Here is a 23,448-nt window from a genome sequence, read left to right on the forward strand (position 1 = left end):
TCACTTATAGGGCTTGGCACGCTTAGTTCGTTCAGCTATAATCCATCATCGGTACAACCACATAAGAACAAAATACCATTGCTTGAATGAAAAATAATGAATCACAGAAACAGAATTTTCCAACTAAATATATCTATTAAAATTATCCAAATAGGGATGGGGTCTCAACATCAAGCAATCAAGAATGCAAACCAGAATTTTAAATAGCAAACACCATTAGTTCATCTACACCTAAAGATAGAAAGAACTTAGCCAATCATGGTGCTAAGAGACAAAGGGCAGCAATGGTGATCTAGAGATGAAATTGCTGGTTCGTGACGGGGCTGCAATGGGTTGAAGACAAAGCTGCTGAACAGTGATGGTAAGGCTGCTCTCCACTTGGGCTCCCCAAGATAAAACATGAAGAAGAAGAAAGGGATTGAGAAGAGAAGAAGTATGGTGGAAGATGGAAGGGGCTACTATATAAATCGTGGATGGAAGGGAGAGATTGTGTGGGATTTGAAAGTTGGAGAGATATTAGAGAGAAGAGAGAGAAAAGTGCAATGGAATTAGGAAAGATGGAGGGAATTAGAGGAAAGAGGGGAGAGAGTTTAGGAGAGATTATGTTTCCCTTCTTTTATTTATCTTTAAGAGAGGGATTTTTTAAAAAGAGATGGGATTTAGGAAGGATTAGAAACCGTAGTGGGATGAGAGAGGGAGAGAGAGAGAGAAAGAGAATTTAATCTAAATTATAAATTTGATCAAAATTCTCTTTTTAAAAATATCTCTCCATCCTGGCCCTGGATGGACCCAATCCGAGAATTAAAGTTGCTCCAATTAATATTCCGGATGATATAAGCTCAATATCGGATATCTTTTGAAAATTTCCTAATTTTCTGAAATTACGGTTATGCCCTTGGGTCTTCAGTGAAACTTCTTCCCATCTCGCCCTTGATCACATGTGAGTCGATCCATGGGTAGACTAGTGCCTAGATTGCATCGAATCCTTCCATTCAGCATCTTTTATGTGCATGACCCTGTAACACCCTTTTTACATTTTTACCCCTAAGACCAAATTCGATGGAACTAGGTGGGAACCACCCCTTGAACTTGAAAATACAAGAGGTCTTCATTGGGCCGGGGTTGTGTAGCATTGAACTCCTCCAACTTGGTTTTCTCAATTTAGGCTCTGAAAATGCACTTTTTCTCCAATTCTTCCCATATGCCAAAAATACCCTTGTACCCTGAAAATACAGAAAAGTACCCGAATAGCTCCATTCTAAGCAGATAAAAATGTAGAATTAAATGGGATAATTTCACGCATAAATGTGCTCATCAGGCATTGTTGCTTTTAGTTGCCCATGAACACACCAACTGAGAAGAGGATGGTGGGAAGAGAGTGAAAGGAAGCTAGAGCTGAACTAGAGAGAAAGGGGGAAAGGATTTGGTGCATAATTACTTTAATGGCAAGAGATGGGCACACTGGTCGTGTGTAGAGTTGATTTGGGAAAGAAGATGAGTGATGGGAGAATTTCTTCACTACTCTAAAATATATATGGGCTTTGGGCCAATTTCTCTAAAAAAAAAGCCTAATTTCAATACTGAATTTCCATGACTTGGGCCAATTTGTTAAAAAATGTTAAAAAAATTATTTACACATAGGTAGTTACCAAACTTATTTTTCATTCTACAATCTATTGTGTTTAGTAGTTACCAAACAGTTTTTATTTTTTTATCAAAATGGTTTTCAGTAATGATTTTTTTTAAATAGGCCAAAAACAAAATGAAAAATGATACCAAAAAGACCCTTAGTAAAATAGACTGTGGCAACTAAGATATACTCATGACCATTAAAAGACTTGGGGATAACTTGTCCAACAGCATCTATTCCCCTAGTCATGAATGGTCATGGAGAACTTAATGCACGTAATTCTGAAGGCAACATATTTATCAAATTGGCAAATAGTTGGTATTTATGACATTTTTTTACGTAATTCGCATAATTCATGTCCATAGTATTCCAATAAAATCCTATTCTTAGAATTTTCTTAGCCAACATTCTTAGATTAATAAGCAGTCCACATGCCTTGATGGATACGGTCATAACCTTTTGTCAATACAGACTATCATATGACCACTTGTACTAGATGCCTTCATGTAGGACAAATTGAGTGGCATATCTTCTCAAGAATCTTATCCTTGGTGGTTGAGTCATATGGTTATTGTCCATCTTATATGAAATCTACAATATTCATGTGCCATGGTTGGACATCTTCTGTTAGAGCATTGATAGTATATTAGTTTAATATTTCCATTGCTAAGGTAGTTGAGACAGGTACCTTAGCAATGGAAATATTAAACGAATCAAATAATTGCCATTCTCTCCAATACCCATACAATTATCAGTATTGTCATTGAAAGGTCGAACTGAAATGTAACAAGAAACTATACATCTAAAGGATAATACATTAAAACTTAACAGAAAGTAAACCAATTGCATGTTGAATTTTATCCATCAACTGCTTAATTTGCGGGGTCAAGACTCCCTTGCTGCACAGTGGTCACTGGCTACCTATGTGAAAGCACCAGATCTATATTCTATCTGTACATTTTATGCTGGCTTCTCAATACTCAATTATTGTGAATTAAAAATCCAAACATGTGGAGACTAATTATTTATTTTAAAAGGGGTAATGCTTCTTTTCTTGTTGAATAACTTCTGCTGGTAAAGAAAGCTTTGATATGATTATATGATTTGACAAAATACCTAAGGCTATTGAAAATTGACTATACATAAACTTGAATGGCAAAACAGGATTCATTTAGCCAACCCCACTTTGGGGGAATACGGCATAGTTAACTTGAGTATTAAATAATATTTTAAGAAAATATATATATGTTAAACAGCCTCCTCTTCACTACAAGCACTTAACTCATACATAAGCAGCCCAGATGAGTGGGGCATATGATCTAAGCTACATGTGAACCCATAAGAACTAAAGTCAATCTCCATAAATAATTCTCATGACACTACTAATTTATAATAATTGTCCTTATCACGCCATCAAAGAATCTCAAAACATGTTGTAACTTAAGTCCCAAATTTGCTCAACCTCAACAATAAAGAGGCCAAGCAAGCATACGAACTAATGTTGGTAAGCGTTCAGCCAGGAGGTAGTGCCACCAACATGGCAACAAGAGAAGTGAACACCTGATTACTTGAAATAAAAGAGAGGTCTTAATCTTGAAGACTAAACACCATTTGCCAAATTCTTATCGGAAGGCTGATCGAAGGTTTTAAAGATGCAGTCAAGAATGAACCATACATGCAATTAGTTTTCAGTTAAAACTAAAATCCTGTTGGACCTTCTTTACCTTTGACAGAGCAATGGAAGAGACATTCATCCCTTATTGAAACAAATAAAAGAACGACCAGCTCAATCCTTGTCAAAACATGAGAAATACTATGCTGTAACTTTGGCCTTTCTTAGGATTATTTAAGGTTTTAAGGTAATTTTTTATTTTCCGTTAAATTTTTCATTTTTTTCAGAAACTATGATAATGTGGCTCTTCAAGAGAAGTTTCTATTTCAAAGATTCCTAAAGTTACTTGAGGGGCCTCACGGGATCTATTTTTGACAGAGTCTGGTGGAGAGCAAGTTAAGGAAGAAGGAAGAGGAGACCTGCGAGGGATCTTAGTGTTGCAGGGGAGGAGAGGAAATCGCATAAGAAAGGGGGGGGGGGGAAGAAGACACTTGCACACGCTCACAGCCACGCAGGCTCTCAAACACAATCAACTCAAATCATCTTTTCAATCTATTCAACGATGGGGAATTACATCATATATAAAGAGAAATAAAAGACTCCTAAAAATAAACACTAACTAGGAAACCTATTCAAACAAGGAAACTAAGAACAATTGAGAAACCAAATACCCGACATAGCTACCTTCTAAAATAAACTAAAAGACATTATTTCCCAAATAAAATATTTCCTAAAATCCTACTAGATCCAAAAACTCAAACTGGACCCAGTTCATCTCCATTTGGATACCCGAATGGGTATGGGTCGGTCCAAGGTAGTGCACCTGCATCAATTCCCCCAGTGTTGAGAAAAACTCGCCCATGAGTTTTGTAAAATGAGAGAATTAGCACCATTCGATTGGCATCCACAACTATAGACTTTGATGGGGTGATGATCCAGCGCATCTCATGATCAAGCGTCACGATCTTCTAATGGTCGTTAGCAAACAACGTCTCTTCGATGGGAATCTGATCGTGGGGTTTCACAACTAAAATTAGACCGTCGATCAATTCTTCAACTGCAATCTTGATTGGACTGTGTACTTCAGTTTGATCGTCGCTTTCGTTGTCCATATTTTCTTCCACATCTGATCTGCCTTCTGAAGGTTGTATCATGCTTGACACCATATCATAGAAGCGATTATTATTGTCAGCAAGCTCCCGAAAACCTGTCTTGAAATCAAGAAGCCCTATATGGAGATCACATAGTTGTGCTTGTAGTGTATGGCGATCATCTCTAATTGAAAGAAGTAAATCATATTGTTGTAATGTAATGGGTACAAGGGTAATTCTGTCCTAGGGGTATTATTGTCATTGTATCCATTCTGGAATGTTCTTCCTCAAATTATAAATAAAGATTCATAGAAGCGATTATTATTGTCAGCAAGCTCCCGAAAACCTGTCTTGAAATCAAGAAGCCCTATATGGAGATCACATAGTTGTGCTTATAGTGTATGGCGATCATCTCTAATTGAAAGAAGTAAATCATATTGTTGTAATGTAATGGGTACAAGGGTAATTCTGTCCTAGGGGTATTATTGTCATTGTATCCATTCTGGAATGTTCTTCCTCAAATTATAAATAAAGAGGCTGTGGACACATTGTTCACAAGCCAGTAATTCACGGCTTTCCACATGGTATCAGAGCGGGAATCCTGGCCATAATTTTTTCATTCTTTTTTTGGTTCTTCTCCCTCCTCTCTCTCACGGCTATAACCTAGCACCACCACCGCCTCTCCTCCTGCTACACACCCCTCTTCCGCCTCCCCTACACCCCTCTACCACCCTTTTTCCGCCTCCCATACCTCTCGGCCACAACCTCAGCCCTCCACCTCCCTTCCCAGACCCTCCCGCCCACCTCTCTTTCTCGCGGGAGGGCTTTTTACCGCCTCCTCTGCTTCTGTTCGACGGAGCTCTGCTCCCTGGCCTCTTGTCTGTTATGATCATGTTTTATATTTTGCAGCTTAAGTATGCTCTGCAGTTGCCGTCTTCGACGGATCCTCTGCATCAGAAATAGGTGTGTGAGGTGTACTGTTGTCTTCTTCTCCAGCCAGATTGGTAACGTCCCTTGAGTAAGGTGTGGGTCTGCAGGCAGAGACCGCTCTAAATCCCGGCACACTCGGGTTACCTCCGGTCTGGTCAGAGAAAGACACTGTTCATCATCCACCGTGTTTACTGTTCCCATCTCATAACAGATAAAAAGTCCAGTGCATCTCTGAAGGACGGAAGACATTTCTCCTTCTATCATGAGTTTACCACCTTCCCCTCCAACGGCTCCCCCGTTGATGTTGTGTCAGACACAAATCCAGCAGCCCATTCCTTGTTTTATGGCTTCTAGTTCGGAAGGGATCAGCAGGAATTTCCCTCCCACTGCTAACTATGAAGATGCTGATCAACGCCGCCACAAGTGAAAAGTCACTCCCCCTAATGTCCTTGACAACATGGGCCAGATGGCTACCAACTCCTTAGTTGAAGCACAGCTGAACTGGCAAGCAGAAAATGCTTTGGTCCAGAACCAGTATCTGAACAAGCTCCTTTCCTATCAAGAGCACCATACCCTTGCTCTCCGGCAGAATGAATCCGACATCCGTTACCTCAAAACACGGATCGAATCCCTCCACCAAGAGCTAATGACTATAGCTATGACGGTGAAAGATTCCTCATATGCCTCCTTTCTAATCTCTGGCCAAGAAAAGGAAAAGAAATTGTTGGAAGAACAGCTTAGATTGGCTCAGACTCAACCATTTCCGTCAAGCCCTACTTTCTTCCCTGACTCCTTCTCAACTCCTAAGTACCATGAGCAGTCAGCCCCACATAGCTTCCCAACAGCTATGTTCAAGGAGTTACAGGACCAGCAGAGACATCTAGCCACCCTCAAAGCCAGATCTTCAAAACCGAAGCGATCCCATACATCTTACCCTGTCTCTTTACAACCTGTTTTTCAACCCACTCCTATTTCCCTGCAAAAACCCATGGTTCAACCTACTTTCCAACCTTTACCTGACCAGCAGACCGGATCCTCTAGTTTTGTTCCCTGGGTTCCTCCCAGATCACAACCACATACCCCTGATTCAGCTTGTACCGTTATCCCTTTCCCGGAAAAAACTAACACCCTCAGTACTTTCCTCACTTAACTGACCCTGACTCAACCTAAATCCATACCTGTTTTATCTATGTCCAAAGTTGCCTCTGTTACCTCCTTCTCGGACTCCGACTCTTTCAGTTCCCAGAGTCCTTTACCTGCCTACCAAACCCATCCCCCTCCGCCAGATACCTCTCAGGCTCCAACTGAACCTATTGTCCATAGTAGTAACAGTGAAGTTGATACTGCACCACAACAGCAGCAACAACCCAGAGCCGCCCCTGCACCTCCTCATATTCCCCCTCAGGCACCTAATCCCAGTCCTTTTGCCAACCAGGACCCTAAACAACTATTCACCTTTGATGGTCTCCCATTTCATAAATGGCCTGAGCGGATTTCGAGTTTCGTACGCCTGCAAGCTTATCAGAAATGTTAGTCAGCTGGAGCCACGACGACCGCATTGTACTTACCAAGTTCTTGGCCCGTACCTATGGAACCCTCGAGAATGGTTCATGGCCCTTGGTGGTTATCGGCAACTCCAGTGGACTCAGATTCCTATTGATGTCTTCATCGCACAATTATACAATGAGATGATTGGACCCATTGAGAACAACAAAATCAAGGCCCGAGAGGAGTACTTCCAGATGAAGTGTTGCTCCTTTCAGAAGGCTGATCTTGCTAAGCACTATGCTAGACCGTTTTTACATCCTTGGAGGATTAGATGACCCTAATATGAAACAAGTGTTCCTCAATTCTTTCCCAGAACCTTTGGGAAAAGAGGCCGTAAAATCCTTGCAACATTTTGGCCTCCGAATTGATCAAGCTCCTATCGGTCGTCTCTACCAAGAGATCCTTAGTGCTCTGTAGAAATTATGTGATCAACAGCTATTCTTCAAGCAATGGGAAAAGACCACTCATAAGCTCACAGATGCTTGTGACACATCCCATCTTAAGATCAAGTGCAAAGACAAAGACTGTTCTTGTCCCTCTAAGAAGAAGTCCCACTTCTCCAGTTCCCATCCAGAGAAGAATCACAAGAAAAATGGTAATCACAGATTTCATCGGTTCAAACGTAGGCATCAACATAGGTCTTAGCAGCAGCCCTATAAGTTCTTCAAACGAAAGAAATTTCGGCAGAAGACCTCTACTAGATGCTATGCGTGTGGAAAAATCGGCCATTTTGCTCGCAATTGCCCTGACAAGGCCAAGCAAGCTAAATTGATGCATATGCTCGCCCCCTTTTCCATCACTGATGATCCAGATGCAGATGTTGAATCCCTTTACTCTGTCGATGATGATTTCTCCCCGGACTTACTGTTTGTCCTTGAAAATTGGGAAGACGAAGACTTGGATACTTCCTCACCCGAATCCGAGTCCGATGGATTTGACCCCATCTACCCGATGGCCTCTCCTTTGTCCTCTCCTAACCCTCCTAAGTCACCAACTTTTGCAATCACCAAGACCCCACTTCCTCAAGCTAGTCTCTCCATCTCTCCTACCATATGGGACCGCCCTATCAAAGTCATTGGCTACTTTGACACAGGTTGTTCCACAACCATATTAGCTCCCCATGTCCTTCCTTCGATCGTTGGAAACCTCACAAGCGAGTTCTTGGCTGCGCCGATGGTCAAACCTTTTCGGTCAACCTCATCTCCAAACACCCTATCCGTTTCCAAATATTCCCCTCTCTTACCCTATGTCATACAGTCTTAGGATCTTCACTTCCAGGACGAGACGCCCTTATTGGCTTTGACATTCTTTGTCAGTTACCCTACCTAAGATGGAGCATACATGGTCTCAGTTACAAGAAACAATTCATCTCTTGGACAACTGTTCCTAATTTGCTACTAATCACTCCTATTGCAGATATTAAAGAACAATTGCTCCTCCGTTGCAGTGCTGAAAATCATGCAGACTTTCTCACCAAATGTGATCATCCCCTCTGGCAGAACCCAAAGTTCTTCATCCGTCTCCCTTTCCAAAAGAATGAAGATGCAAATCCTACCAAAGCCAGCCACTCTGGTATGAAGCCTGAACATCTCACCAGTGCACAACAAGAAGTTGCCCTCCTAGAAGCTCAAGGCCTCATAGAGAAGACATCTTCCCCTTGGGCTTGTGAAGCCTTCTATGTGAATAAGAGAGCTGAACAGAAGCGTGACAAACTGAGACTTATAATCAACTATCAGCCCCTCAATGCATTTCTGGCTGACGACAAATTCCCATTACCTACAAGGCCTGCCCTTCTACTTCAACTTTCGAAGGCGAAGATATTCAGCAAGTTTGATCTCAAAGCAGGATTTTGGCAGCTAGGAATTCATCCAGATAACAGGTCCAAAACCGGATTCTGCATTCCCGGTGGACAGTTCTCCCCTTTGGTCTCAAGGTGGCTCCTTCTCTGTTTCAACAAGCTATGCTACCGGTCTATGCTCCTATACAAGAACAAGCTTTGATCTATATAGACGACATACTCCTCTTTTCCGATACAGAGGAAGATCATGCTTTTCTACTCCAGCAATTCTTGGACATCACCATAGCCCATGGTATAATGCTCTCACCCACAAAGATGGAAGTTGCAATCGATACTAATGACTTTCTCGGTGTCACAGTATCAAAAGGATTTTTCCAACTTCAGCCACATATTGGCCAATCCCTCCTCGAGTTCTCAGATGGCCCCTCCACTCGGCAAGAGTTACAGCAATTCCTCGGCATCATCAATTACATGACCGAGTTCTTACCACACCAGGTCCGATTCACGAATCATCTTCACCGACTCCTCAGAAAGGATGCACCACCCTGGTCCTCGGTTCATACCCAGGCAGTCAAAGATCTGAAAGCCCTGGCCCAGTCATTACCAACTCTACAGATCCCATCTACAGGAATTCGTTTTCTACAGTCCGATGCCAGTGATACCCAATGGGGTGCGGTTCTACTTGAAGAATCCCCAGACAAGATACGACGTATATGCGGATACCGTAGTGGCATGTTCAAACCATCCGAACAACACTACCATTCCACATTCAAAGAGATTCTTGCAGTCCGTCGTGGAATTGAGAAATTTCAGTTCTTTCTTATTGGCCATACATTCCAGATCGAGATGGATATGACAGCCTTTCCCAAAGATGTTACGACAAGCAGATCCCTGAATCTCACTCGCTACGGTGGCACAGTGGTTCTCACAATGGTCTTTCAAGGTTCGTCTACATCAAAGGTAAAGATAATGTCCTTGCAGATTTCCTCTCTAGGACCAAGAAGAATTTACCATTATCTTCTTCCATACCCTTTGCATGCCCCTTACTCCTGGAGTTTCCTCCTCATCTTCTTCAGCTCCACCACAACCTGATCCACCTGATCCACTCCTTGACCTCTTACCTGCTCTCCCAGCATCTATCTTCAGTGACATTTCCCTCCGTACCCTCAGGACCAATAGTATTTCTACCTATCAGTCCGTTCTTATCTCCATGGTCCATCATAATGGCCTTCAGTATGATTGGGTAGTCTGTCACCCAGATTTCCCTTTCCTTACTCCTTTCACCATCAACCCGGCCCTCTTTGATAAAGAATGTGTCGTTTTCTTCTGGCACCTTCTTGCTGTTCACACAGTTGCTCTCACCTTCAACCGTCATACTCTCTATCACTATCTCAGTACAGTCTCCACCATCTTCTCTAATCCTATTGGCACTGTTTACTTTCGTCTCCAAAGACCTCAGTATCTAACCCATTTTCTCCGTCTTTTTACCCCTATACCTCAATTGCTTCAGCATCTCTCTGCTCTTGATGACGACCCCTTCGTCACTTATATTTTCCATCGACCACCTGATTTCATCCATCGTCACCTGGTTTCACCGCCCATCATGAATCAAAATCTCATTGCCTATGATCCAATCTTCTTCCTTCATGGCACCAGTACTGAAGATCTCTTTGTTCATCGTGATGATTCCGAAGCTCACAAAGAACGATGGTTCCCACCTTCACGCACTCACTACGCGCTTCCTACAACCATGCTGACTTCGCAACCCTACCGGCTTCGCTTACTTCGCAAAGACTCAGCAAACTGGGACGCCAACGAGCCAGCAAGACCTCAAACCATTCGGCGAATCATGAGCGAGCACCTGGAGTTCGAAGTGGACCACGCACTGGACATGTTCATCCCTTACGCCAGTGATACCGACTTCGACACAGATTAGTGCATATCATTGTAATGCCTGTCATTATCATCTTTTTCGGTTTGTCTAGTACTATTTAAGTCTTTGTCCTGTAATTGCCTTTGTCAAAAGGTAACCATGGTTTGTCGGTGTGGTTTGTGGTTTGAGATAAAAGTAACTACAGTTTGTAAACCCTGGTTAATATATCGGCCAGGTTAGGTCTAGATAACTATAGTTAAGTTTACTTTTTCAAAAAGTAATCGTAGTCTGTAAAAGTAACCTTGGTTATGCCCTTGGTTTAGTTTGTTTGTATCTGTAAGGTTTTTCTATTTAAGCAGATCATCTGCTCAGTTTGAAAACAAGTTCCACAAGTAATTGAAAACTCTGAATATAGTTTGTTTGTATCTGTAAGGTTTTTTTATTTAAGCAAATCATCTGCTCAGATTGAAAACAAGTTCCGCAAGTAATAGAAAACTCTGAATATGGTATCAGAGCCTTGTGAGTAAAACCTTCTTGCCTTCTGTTCGACGGAGCTCTGCTCCCTGGCCTCTTGTCTGTTATGATCATGTTTTATATTTTGCAGCCTAAGTATGCTCTGCAATTGCCGTCTTCGACGGATCCTCTGCATCAGAAATAGGTGTGTGAGGTGTACTGTTGTCTTCTTCTCCGGCCAGATTGGTAACGTCCCTTGAGTAAGGTGTGGGTCTGCAGGCAGAGACCGCTCTAAACCCCGGCACACTCGGGTTACCTCCGGTTTGGTCAGAGAAAGACACTGTTCATCATCCACCGTGTTTACTGTTCCCATCTCATAACAGATAAAAGGTCCGGTGCATCTCTGAAGGACGGAAGACATCTCTCCTTCTATCATGAGTTTACCACCTCCCACTACTGCTCTTGTTACTCTTAAATCTTCTCATGCCTCTAAGGTAGACTACTTATATGAACTTAACAATACCCCGGCTGAACAGCAAATTCACCCGACCAACTTCCCCATCATAAACCCTTATGATATTTTTCCCCAGTCTTCTACCTCAGTTACCAGGAAGATCAGGACACGATCATATCTCCTAAAAAGACTCAAGGTCTAAAGGAGTACGTCCAGGCTCCTCCTTTCTCTCAGAATCAGGTCATTGCTAGTGGAAAAGAACAGTATTTTCCTGTGCACATCAGTCCTGAGTTGATCAGGCAATGGATCCAGCTAGGTTACACCCATCTCCATCTTGGTGCCGTCAAGATAGCCATTACCTTCCATGGCCGAAAGGGTCTCCCGGTTGCCATGCGCCTTAATCTTCTGGACACCAGATTTTGGAATTTCCCACATGCAACCATCACGGACGTTCAGACCACTCTGAACGATGGCACTGTTTTCTACACGGTGTACCCTAACTATAATATTTCTCTGCAAGATCCGTCCGAACCTGCCTGATGCTTGGCAGTTTCTGATTCAGTTGACAGGTACGCCTCAAAAAGAGACAGCGATTGCAGCTACTCTTCACTACCAGATCTGCTATAGACTCCAAAATCATGCCATGAACCTTAATACTGGATTCTCCAGTAATGATGCAGCCCTGTTCGTACAGATCAGGGAGGATTCAGTTTTCTATTACTTGTGGAACTTGTTTTCAAACTGAGCATGACCTGCTTAAATAGAAAAACCTTACAGATACAAACAAACTAAACCAAGGGCATAACCAAAGTTACCTTTACAGACTACGATTACTTTTTGAAAAAGTAAACTTAACTATAGTTATCTAGACCTAACCTGGCCGACATATTAACTGTAGTTACTTTTTATCTCAAACCACAAACCACACCGACAAACCATGGTTACCTTTTGACAAAGGCAATTACAGGATAAAGACTTGAATAGTAAAAGACAAACCGGAAAAGATGATAATGACAGGCATTACAATGATATGCACTGATCTGTGTCGAAGTCGGTGTCACTGGCGTAAGGGATGAACTGTCCAATGCGTGGTCCACTTCGAACTCCAGGTGTTCGCTCATGATTCGTCGAATGACTGGGTGCTACAACTCGTTGTTGACGTCCCAAGCTGTACAGGTGCTGCGAAGTAGGCAAGCCGGTAGGGTTGCAGGGTCAACATGGTTGTAGGAGCACATGGTGGTCATGAAGGTGTACCATCGTTCTTTGTGAGCTTCGGAATCATCACGATGAACAAAGAGATCTTCAGTACTGGTGCCATGAAGGAAGAAGATTGGATCATAGGCAATGAGATTGTGATTCATGATGGGCGGTGAGACCAGGTGATGATGGATGAAATCAGGTGGTCGATGGAAAATATAGGTGACGAAGGGGTCGTCATCAAGAGCAGAGAGATGCTGAAGCCATTGAGGTATAGGGGCAAAAAGACGGAGAAAACGGGTTAGATACTGAGGTCTTTGGAGACGAAAGTAAACAGTGCCAATAGGATTAGAGAAGATGGTGGAGACTGTACTGAGATAGTGATAGAGAGTATGACGGTTGAAGGTGAGAGCAATCGTGTGAACAAAGCAAAGTGCGCGTAAGAAAACGACACATTCTTTATCAAAGAGGGCCGGGTTGATGGTGAAAGGAGTAAGGAAAGGGAAATCTGGGTGACAGACTACCCAATCATACTGAAGGCCATTATGATGGACCATGGAGATAAGAACGGACTGATAGGTAGAAATACTATTGGTCCTGAGGGTACGGAGGGAAATGTCACTGAAGATAGATGCTGGGAGAGCAGGTAAGAGGTCAAGGAGTGGATCAGGTGGATCAGGTTGTGGTGGAGCTGAAGAAGATGAGGAGGAAACTCCAGGAGTAAGGGGCATGCAAAGGGTATGGAAGAAGATAATGGTAAATTCTTCTTGGTCCTAGAGAGGAAATCTGCAAGGACATTATCTTTACCTTTGATGTGACGAACCTTGAAAGACCATTGTGAGAACCACTGTGCCACCGTAGCGGTGAGATTCAGGGAGGCTATACAGCGAAGCTTGTAACATCTTTGGGAAGAGCTGTCGTATCCATCTCGATCTGGAATGTATGGCCAATAAGAAAGAACTAAAATTTCTCAATTCCACGACGGACTGCAAGAATCTCTTTGAATGTGGAATGGTACAGTGTTGTTCGGATGGTTTGAACATGCCACTACGGTATCCGCATATACGTCGTATCTTGTGCGGGGATTCTTCAAGTAGAACCGCACCCATTGGGTATGTTGGCATCGGATTGTAGAATACGAATTCCTCGTAGATGGGATACGTAGAGTTGGTAATGACCGGGCCAGGGCTTTCGAGATCTTTGACTGCCTGGGTATGAACAGAGGACCAGGGTGGTGCATCCTTTCTGAGGAGTCGGTGAAGATGATTCGTGAACCGGACCTGGTGTGGTAAGAACTCGGTCATGTAATTGATGATGCCGAGGAACTGCTGCAACTCTTGCCGAGTGAAGGGGCCATCTGAGAACTCGAAGAGGGATTCGCCAATATGTGGCTGAAGCTGGAATTGTCCTTTTGATACTGTGACACCGAGAAAGTCAATAGTGTCGACTGCAACTTCCATCTTTGTGGGTGAGAGCATTATACCATGGGCTATGGTGATGTCCAAGAACTGCTGGAGTAGAAAAGCATGATCTTCCTCTGTATCGGAAAAGAGGAGTATGTCGTCTATATAGATCAAAGCTTGTTCTTGTATGGGAGCATAGACCTGTAGCATAGCTTGTTGAAACAGAGAAGGAGCCACCTTGAGACCAAAGGGGAGAACTGTCCACTGGAAGTGTCCACCGGGAATGCAGAATCCGGTTTTGGACCTGTCATCTGGATGAATTCCTAGCTGCCAAAATCCTGCTTTGAGATCAAACTTGCTGAATATCTTCGCCTTGGAAAGTTGAAGCAGAAGGGCAGGCCTTGTAGGTAATGGGAATTTGTCGTCAGCCAGAAATGCATTGAGGGGCTGATAGTTGATTACAAGTCTCAGTTTGCCACGCTTCTGTTCAGCTCTCTAATTCACATAGAAGGCTTCACAAGCCCAAGGGGAAGATGTCTTCTCTATGAGGCCTTGAGCTTCTAGGAGGGCAACTTCTTGTCGTGCACTGGTGAGATGTTCAGGCTTCATACCAGAGTGGCTGGCTTTGGTAAGATTTGCATCTTCATTCTTTTGGAAAGGTAGACGGATGAAGAACTTTGGGTTCTGCCAGAGGGGATGATCACATTTGGTGAGAAAGTCTGCATGATTTTCAGCACTGCAACGGAGGAGCAATTGTTCTTTAATATCTGCAATAGGAGTGATTAGTAGCAAATTAGGAACAGTTGTCCAAGGGATGAATTGCTTCTTGTAACTGAGACCATGTATGCTCTAATCTTAGGTGGGGTAACTGACAAAGAATGTCAAAGCCAATAAGGGCGTCTCCTCCTGGAAGTGAAGATCCTAAGACTGTATGACATAGGGTAAGAGAGGGGAATATTTGGAAACGGATAGGGTGTTTGGAGATGAGGTTGACCGAAAAGGTTTGACCATCGGCTGCAGTGAAGAACTGCTTGTGAGGTTTCCAACAGTCAGAAGGAAGGACATGGGGAGCTAATATGGTTGTGGAGCAACCTGTGTCAAAGTAGCCAATGACTTTGATAGGGCGGTCCCATGTGGCAGGAGAGATGGAGAGACTAGCTTGAGGAAGTGGGGTCTTGGTGATAGCAAAAGCTGGTGACTTAGGAGGGTTAAGAGAGGACAAAGGAGAGGCCATCGGGTAGATGGGGTCAAATCCATCGGACTCGGATTCGGGTGAGGAAGTATCCAAGTCTTCGTCTTCCCAATTTTCAAGGACAAACAGTAAGTCCGGGGAGAAATCATCATCGATAGAGTAAAGGGATTCGACATCTGCATCTGGATCATCAGTGATGGAAAAGGGGGCGAGCATATGCATCAATTTAGCTTGCTTGGCCTTGTCAGGGCAATTGCGAGCAAAATGGCCGATTTTTCCACATGCATAGCATCTGGTAGAGGTCTTCTGCCGAAATTTCTTTCATTTAAAGAACTTATAAGGCCGCTGCTGAGACCTATGTTGATGCCTACGTTTGAACTGATGAAATCTGTGATTACCATTTTTCTTGTGATTCTTCTCTGGATGAGAACTGGAGAAGTGGGACTTCTTCTTAGAGGGACAAGAACAGTCTTTGTCTTTGCACTTGATCTTAAGATGGGATGTGTCACAAGCATCTGTGAGCTTATGAGTAGTCTTTTCCCATTGCTTGAAGAATAGCTGCTGATCACATAATTTCTGCAGAGCACTAAGGATCTTCTTGTAGAGACGACCGATAGGAGCTTGATCAATTCGGAGGCCAAAATGTTGCAAGGATTTTACGGCCTCTTTTCCCAAAGGTTCTGGGAAAGAGTTGAGGAACACTTGTTTCATATTAGGGTCATCTAATCCTCCAAGGATGTAAAAAAGGTCTAACATCCGTGTATAGTGCTTAGCAAGATCAGCCTTCTGAAAGGAGCAACACTTCATCTGGAAGTACTCCTCTCGGGCCTTGATTCTGTTGTTCTCAATGGGTCCAATCATCTCATTGTACAATTGTGCGATGAAGACATCAATAGGAATCTGAGTCCACTGGAGTTGCCGATAACCACCAAGGGCCATGAACCATTCTCTGAGGGTTCCATGGGTACGGGCCAAGAACTTGGTAAGTACAGTGCCGTTTGTGGCTCCAGCAACTAACATTTCTACAGTAAGCTAGGCATGAAACTCCGAAATCCGCTCAGGCCATTTATGAAATGGGAGACCATCAAAGGTGAATAGTTGTTTAGGGTCCTGGTTGGCAAAAGGACTGGGATTAGGTGCCTGAGGGGGAATATGAGGAGGTGCAGGGGCGGCTCTGGGTTGTTGCTGCTGTTGTGGTGCAGTATCAACTTCACTGTCACTACTATGGACAATAGGTTCAGTTGGAGCCTGAGAGGTATCTGGTGCCGGGGGATGGGTTTGGTAGGCAGGTAAAAGACTCTGGGAACTGAAAGAGTCGGAGTCCGAGAAGGAGGTAACAGAGGCAACTTTGGACATAGATAAAACAGGTATGGATTTAGGTTGAGTCAGGGTCAGCTGAGTGAGGAAAGTACTGAGGGTGTTAGTTTTTTCCGGGAAAGGGATAACGGTACAAGCTGAATCAGGGGTATGTGGTTGTGATCTAGGAGGAACCCAGGGAACAAAACTAGAGGATCCGGTCTGCTGGTCAGGTAAAGGTTGGAAAGTAGGTTGAACCATGGGTTTTTGCAGGGAAATAGGAGTGGGTTGAAAAACAGGTTGTGAAGAGACAGGGTAAGATGTATGGGATCGCTTCGGTTTTGAAGATCTGGCTTTGAGGGTGGCTAGATGTCTCTGCTGGTCCTGTAACTCCTTGAACATAGCTGTTGGGAAGCTATGTGGGGCTGACTGCTCATGGTACATAGGAGTTGAGAAGGAGTCAGGGAAGAAAGTAGGGCTTGACGGAAATGGTTGAGTCTGAGCCAATCTAAGCTGTTCTTCCAATAATTTCTTTTCCTTTTCTCGGCCAGAGATTAGAAAGGAGGCATATAAGGAATCTTTCACCGTCATAGCTATAGTCATTAGCTCTTGGTGGAGGGATTCGATCCGTGTTTTGAGGTAACGGATGTCGGATTCATTCTGCCGGAGAGCAAGGGTATGGTGCTCTTGCATAGGGAAGGAGCTTGTTCAGATACATCGGTTCGGGACCAAAGCATTTTCGCTTTGCTACCAGTGCTTAACCGGGAGGAGTTGGTAGCCATCTGGCCCATGTTGTCAAGGACATTAAGGGGAGTGACTTTCCACTTGTGGCGGCGTCGATCAGCATCTTTATAGTCAGCAGTGGGAGGGAAATTCCTGCTGATCCCTTCCGAACTAGAAGCCATAAAACAAGGAATGGGCTGCTGGATTTGTGTCTGACACAACATCAACGGGGGAGCCGTTGGAGGGGAAGGTGGTAAACTCATGATAGAAGGAGAGATGTCTTCCGTCCTTCAGAGATGCACCAGACCTTTTATCTGTTATGAGATGGGAACAGTAAACACGGTGGTTGATGAACAGTGTCTTTCTCTGACCAGACCGGAGGTAACCTGAGTGTGCCGGGATTTAGAGCGGTCTCTGCCTGCAGATCCACACCTTACTCAAGGGACGTTACCAATCTGGCCGGAGAAGAAGACAACAGTACACCTCACACACCTATTTCTGATGCAGAGGATCCGTCGAAGACGGCAACTGCAGAGCATACTTAGGCTGCAAAATATAAAACATCATCATAACAGACAAGAGGCCAGGGAGCAGAGCTCCGTCGAACAGAAGGCAAGAAGGTTTTACTCACAAGGCTCTGATACCATATTCAGAGTTTTCTATTACTTGTAATTTTTTCCCCTTTCCTAGTGATTTGTTGTTTGCGCCTCTCCAACTAACCACCATGCCAGGAGATTCCGAAATTACCACTGCCTCCTCTGGACAGGCAGGGACGGACTCATCGTGATTTCGTTCCGTTCCACACCAGCTCCATTAAACTAAATGGTAGCAATTACTTGTTGTGGTCTCGCTCCTGCCTATTTGTTATCGATTCCCGTGGTCTCTCCTGCTATATTACTGGATCGGTAGCCAAACCAACTGAGGCTGGTTCTGCACAGGACAAGTGGGTGACTTCTAATTTCCTTGTCATGTCCTATCTTGTGAACTCTATAGAACAAGAAATCGTCAGGCATTATCTTCTTCTCGACAAGGCTGCGAAAATTTGGAAAACAGCCAAAGATACTTACTCAAAGATCGGCAATGTTGTTGCACGATATGAGCTTCGCCAAAAAATTCCTTAGACCAAGCAACTGGAAATGACTCTTTCCTAGTATTATTCCAAGTTGTGTACCATGTGGCAACAACTGGATTTTTATGGGACTTTTACTACAACCTGTGATGCGGATATGCTTTTCAGCAATAGGAAGAAGACTTGTGAGTTTTTGATTTTCTTGTTGGTCTCAACAATGAGTTTGATCAGATCCGGGCATCCGTGCTCAATCGAGATCTGCTTCCCTCTCTTGAACAAGCATATTCCCTTGTCACTGCTAAAGATGATCGCCGAACAGCAATGATTTAGCCTGTTACCCAGGAATGATCTGCACTTCTCTCTGGTTCTCAGTCAGGTGCCTGCGGGAATTCTGCCCGTGGTACTGGGACTGATCGTATGAGCAATGAACGGCCTCCAGTCAAGGGTGACTATTGTGATAGAGAACGGCAAGCTTCATGGGAGCCCTGCGGATACCCGGGGATGTGGTCCCAATCATTCTGCCTGGGCCAACCAAGCTGTTTCTGAGAATCACTTCTCTGATCAGATCGGACCTCTTTCCCAGGACGAGATGCAGCACCTTCGTACTTTGATGAGCCGGCTGGACCCTCATGCTTCCTCTGCTTCTTCTACGGTTGCCTATGTTGTTTCCCTACCCGAAAATTTTGGTTCAGGTATTTCTTTTAGTGGTACTTGTTCCTCTGTCGATTCCACCTCTTGGGTAATTGACTCTAGAGCAACGGATCACATGACAGGTTCTCCTTCTAATTTTTTGACTTATTTTCCTTTACCTGGTAATTCCAAAGTTCGTGTTGCTGATGGTTCCCTTTCTCCCATCTCTGGAAAAGGAACTGTGTAGTGTTTGCCTTCTATGCGTATTTCCTCTGTTTTGCATGTCCCACAATTCTCTACTAATCTCTTGTCTATTAGTAGTCTCACCTGGGACTTGAAATGCAAAGTAACTTTTTTTCCTTCCCATTGCTTGTTTCAGGACTTGGACTCGGGTCATACGATTGGTAGTGGTAAGGTGGTCGGTGGTCTCTATGTGCTCGACTAATCCTCTTCTACAAATTCTGCTTTGGCTTCTCATGCCTCTACTTCTGGCTCTTCGGATTCTGCCCTTGCTGAATTAATAAATGGCATTGTCGTCTTGGTCATCCTTCTCTTAGAGTGTTATCTACTTTATTTTCTAGTTTGATTAAATGTTGTAATCCAAACAATTTGAATTGTGATGCTTGCACATTTGCTAAACAAACTAAAGCTACTTATTCTAGTTCTGACAAAAGAAGTTTAGTTCCTTTTGGTCTGATTTATTCGAATGTATGGGGCCCTGCCCGGTGTGTGTCGACTTCTGGTTTTCGTTGGTTCGTCACTTTCTTTGATTGTTTTAGTCGAACCACATGGGTTTACTTGATGAACTAGAAAAGTGATGTATTTACTTGCTTTCAATTGTTTCATAAAATGGTAGAGACTCAATTCGATGCTCGAGTAAAGATTGTGCACACTGGATAATGGGAAGGAGTACATGGACAGCCGCCTTTGCACATACTATGACACTCATGGGATTATACATCAGACTTCATGTGTTGACACACCAGCCCAAAATGGTGTTGCAGATCGAAAAAACCGCCATGTCTTGAAGGTTGCTCGCTCCCTCATGTTTACCATGAATGTCCCTCCACGGTTTTGGGGAGATGTTGTGCTTGCTACCGCCTATCTTATTAATCAGCTGCCAACTCGGGTATTGGATGCTCGCTGCCCCCTTGAAGTCCTCCTAGGCAATTCATCCTTTGTTTGGGTGTGTTGTTTTTGCCCGCAATCATCACCATATTGGTAAGCTTGATCCAGTTGGATTTTAGGTTAAGGATGTAGGTAAGAGAAGAGGAAGAAGATGGAGGAGAGGAAGAGAAGAAGAAGAGAGCAAGAGAATGAAAGAGTGATATTTCGGTTGTAATGCTTGTGTGTTGGAGAGACATCTCCACACTCTATATTACTTGAATCGAACTAATTGACTTATTACATCCATCTCCCTAGGGAGGTAAAAGGTAAAAAGAGACAAACAAGATAAAATACAAAATAAGACAACTAGTCCACAGTCTAGTTCCCAAACTACCCCTGTTACATATCTACTAACAACTCTAACAAATCCTCGAGGTTTGCGGTGTGTAATCTTGGGGTATTCTGCTACTCAGAAGGGCTACAAGTGCTATCACCCCCCCACACGGCGGATGCTCATTACTATAGATGTTGTTTTCCGTGAATCGGAGGCCTATTTTTTACCTCCTACACCTCTTCAGGGGGAGCCTAGAAGTGAAGATGTGTCTGATGTGTCTCCTCTCATTAAGCCGTTGGAAGTTGAGATTCCCACTGTTAAGGAACCATCTACGGAAATAGAGCTTCAAGAAGGGATCACTGAGCAGGAACAGGATCAAGGAGAGCTTCAAGAACAACCCCTAATACAAAGAGAAGTTGAGCAGTCTATTGTTCAGGGGGAGACTAGGAAATACCTTAATTTGATGAGACATTCGTCAGAGGAACATGGCACAAAAAGACTAGCGCACCACTAACCCACCTCCCCCTGTACTACCGGCTCCAAGTTCTACTCAACCTGCTCCAAATTCAACTCCTAGTAAGCATGTCTATGATCCTAGTCTTGATTTACCTATTACTGTTAGGAAACCTAAAAGGAGTTGTACTCAACATCCTATCTCTAATTTTGTGTCTTATGACTCTCTATCTCCTTCCTTTCAAGCATTTGTTTCCTCTCTATCCTCTGTGTCTATTCCTAACTCTTCGTAGGAGGCTATTGTCGAACAGAAGTGGAAAGAAGCAATAAATGAGGAGATGAATGCTCTGGGAAAAAATAAAACCTGGGAATTGACATCTCTTCCTCCTGGAAAGAAACCAGTTGGCTGCAAATGGGTCTTTACCATCAAACATAAGGCAGATAGGTCTATTGAAAGGTACAAGGCTAGATTAGTTACAAAGGGTATTGATTACCAGGAAACATTTGCCCCAGTTGCGATGATGAACATAGTTAGAGTGATAATCTCCTGTGCTGTTAACCAAGGCTGGGAACTTCAGCAACTAGACGTGAAGAATGCCTTCCTACATGGAAATTCCACCTGGATTTGCTACTTCAAAGACTGAGGAAAAGTATATCATTTGAAGAAAGGATTGTATGGCTTGAAGCAGTCACCAAGAGCAAGGTTTGAGAGATTTCACAAAGCTATGGTGTCAAATGGCTACAAGCAGAGTAATGACGATCACACGTTATTTGTAAAGAAAGTGGGGCAGCATATCACAATGTTGATTGTCTATGTTGATGACATTGTGATTACTGGAAGTGATACTGAAGAAGTGAAGAGGTTGAAGAAGTACCTGGGAACTGAATTTGAAGTGAAGGATCTAGGGAAACTTAGATGTTTCTTAGGAATTGAGGTTGCCCACTCAGCTCGTGGCATCTCTGTGTCCCAACGGAAATATACCCTTGATCTGCTCAATGAAACGGGAATGCTAGGATGTAAGCCTGCAGACACACCACTAGAGCCTAATACTCATCTGAAGAGAAAGGAAGGAGATCCAGTCGATAAAGGCAGCTACCAGAGACTTGTTGGTCGCTTGATATACTTATCTCATACCCGACCTGATATAGCATTTGCCGTAAGCTTGGTTAGTCAATACATGCATGATCCTCACTCTTCTCATTTAGAGGCTACCTACAGAATCTTGAGGTACTTAAAGTCTTCACTTGGAAAAGGAATTTTATACTTTCCTCACAACCATACTCTAGTTGAAGCATATACAAATGCTGACTGGGCTGGTTGCCCTGACGACAGGAGATATATATAGTCACTTGGGGGAGCAAGAAGTAGTCTGTTGTTGCTCGATCAAGTGCTGAAGCTGAATTCATTGCACATGGAGTTTGTGAGTTACTATGGTTACAGGGTCTCCTACAGGACCTACACCTTTTAATAACTCTTTCCATGCATCTCTATTGTGACAATAAATCTGCTATTAGTATAGCACACAACTCTGTCCAACATGACCGTACCAAGCATGTGGAGGTTGATAGGCACTTCATTTAAGGAGAAGCTAGAGTAAGGAGCTGTATGTGTCCCGTTTGTTCAGTCTAATGATCAACTAGACTTTTTCTTCCGTTATTAGAAAGTTGGGCATGCTTGATCTATATGCTCCAATTTGAGGGGGAGTGTTGTAAATTGTAATGTAATGGGTACAAGGGTAATTCTGTCCTAGGGGTATTATTGTCATTGTATCCATTCTAGAATGTTCTTCCTCTAATTATAAATAAAGAGGTTGTGGACACATTGTTCACAAGCCAGTAATTCAAAGAATTCCACATATATCGATCAACCCCCATGATGTAGTGGGTTTATGATAACAATGGCAGAATTGAAATTTATTGGACTGCAAACTAAAGAGAAGAAAAGAAGTCTAGTGTAACGTATTGGTGGGGAGAGGTAAATATGGAAGAATGGGATCTAAAAAGCACAAATTATAAAAAGGCTAAAGATAGGGGTAATTCTGGAAAAGAAAACAACCAAGAGCTAAACAGATTATCGAATAAGTGGATGGGCAATTTAGGAACAAAGGGGGAAAAAAAAGGCAAAAGGGGAATTGTGGGGGGGGTTACCATCTCCTATTTGGGATCTTTTACTCCATAGTCCAGGGAAAACACCAAAGGAAGGCGACAAAGGCGAGGTGCAACGCAAGGAAGGAGGTCAAGGACTAAACCAGCAAGGAATCAGGCAGGAGAAGCACTGTGAAATCAGGTATAATTGCGTTTTTTTTCCTGGTTCTCTGTTTTGCGTTCTCTCTTCTCGTTGTCTTCTTCTTCTTCTACTATTTTTTTGTTTGTGGAAATCAAGGGAGGAGATGGGATGGTGATAGCGGAGGATTTCTGTTGGAGTCAAAAGTGAGGGGAAGAGTGCTGGGTTTACAACAGGAATTATTTTTTTTTTTTTAATGAGGGAATGAAGGGAAGGGTTGGAAAGGTTACGGTAAATGCTAGGAGGAGTTGGGGGGTATTAGGCTTGGTTGTATGGTTGGGATCACAAGTAGAATGGGATGATGATGACGATGATGGGTGATACGCGGATGGTTTGGAGCTTTGCGGGAAAAAAGGAAGATGGGATCCTTC

At 43.4% G+C, this 23,448-nt stretch overlaps 2 protein-coding genes across 2 annotated transcripts; both read left to right on the top strand.

The window, feature by feature from the left end:
• The first annotated feature begins 7,582 nt into the window (after positions 1-7,582).
• On the top strand, positions 7,583-8,811 carry LOC122643869. The gene is made up of 2 exons (XM_043837440.1): positions 7,583-7,904; positions 8,228-8,811. The coding sequence occupies exons 1-2, from the start codon at positions 7,583-7,585 to the stop codon at positions 8,809-8,811; spliced, it is 906 nt and encodes a 301-aa protein (XP_043693375.1).
• A 12,707-nt stretch (positions 8,812-21,518) lies between these two features.
• Positions 21,519-22,139, top strand: LOC122643870 (uncharacterized mitochondrial protein AtMg00810-like). Its single transcript, XM_043837441.1, has one exon. The coding sequence runs from the start codon at positions 21,519-21,521 to the stop codon at positions 22,137-22,139; it is 621 nt and encodes a 206-aa protein (XP_043693376.1).
• Positions 22,140-23,448: the final 1,309 nt, after the last annotated feature.

The sequence above is a fragment of the Telopea speciosissima genome, chromosome 10, assembly GCF_018873765.1.
Source record: "Telopea speciosissima isolate NSW1024214 ecotype Mountain lineage chromosome 10, Tspe_v1, whole genome shotgun sequence".
NCBI lineage: Eukaryota > Viridiplantae > Streptophyta > Magnoliopsida > Proteales > Proteaceae > Telopea > Telopea speciosissima.

Excerpts from the sequence above, each read along its gene's own strand:
- LOC122643869 (XM_043837440.1), top strand. The coding sequence starts at position 7,583 with ATGCATATGCTCGCCCCCTTTTCCATCACTGATGATCCAGATGCAGAT. Across the intron at positions 7,905-8,227 it reads CATTGGCTACTTTGACACAG|ATATTAAAGAACAATTGCTC; the intron begins GTTGTTCCACAA and ends CTCCTATTGCAG.
- LOC122643870 (XM_043837441.1), top strand. The coding sequence starts at position 21,519 with ATGGTGTCAAATGGCTACAAGCAGAGTAATGACGATCACACGTTATTT.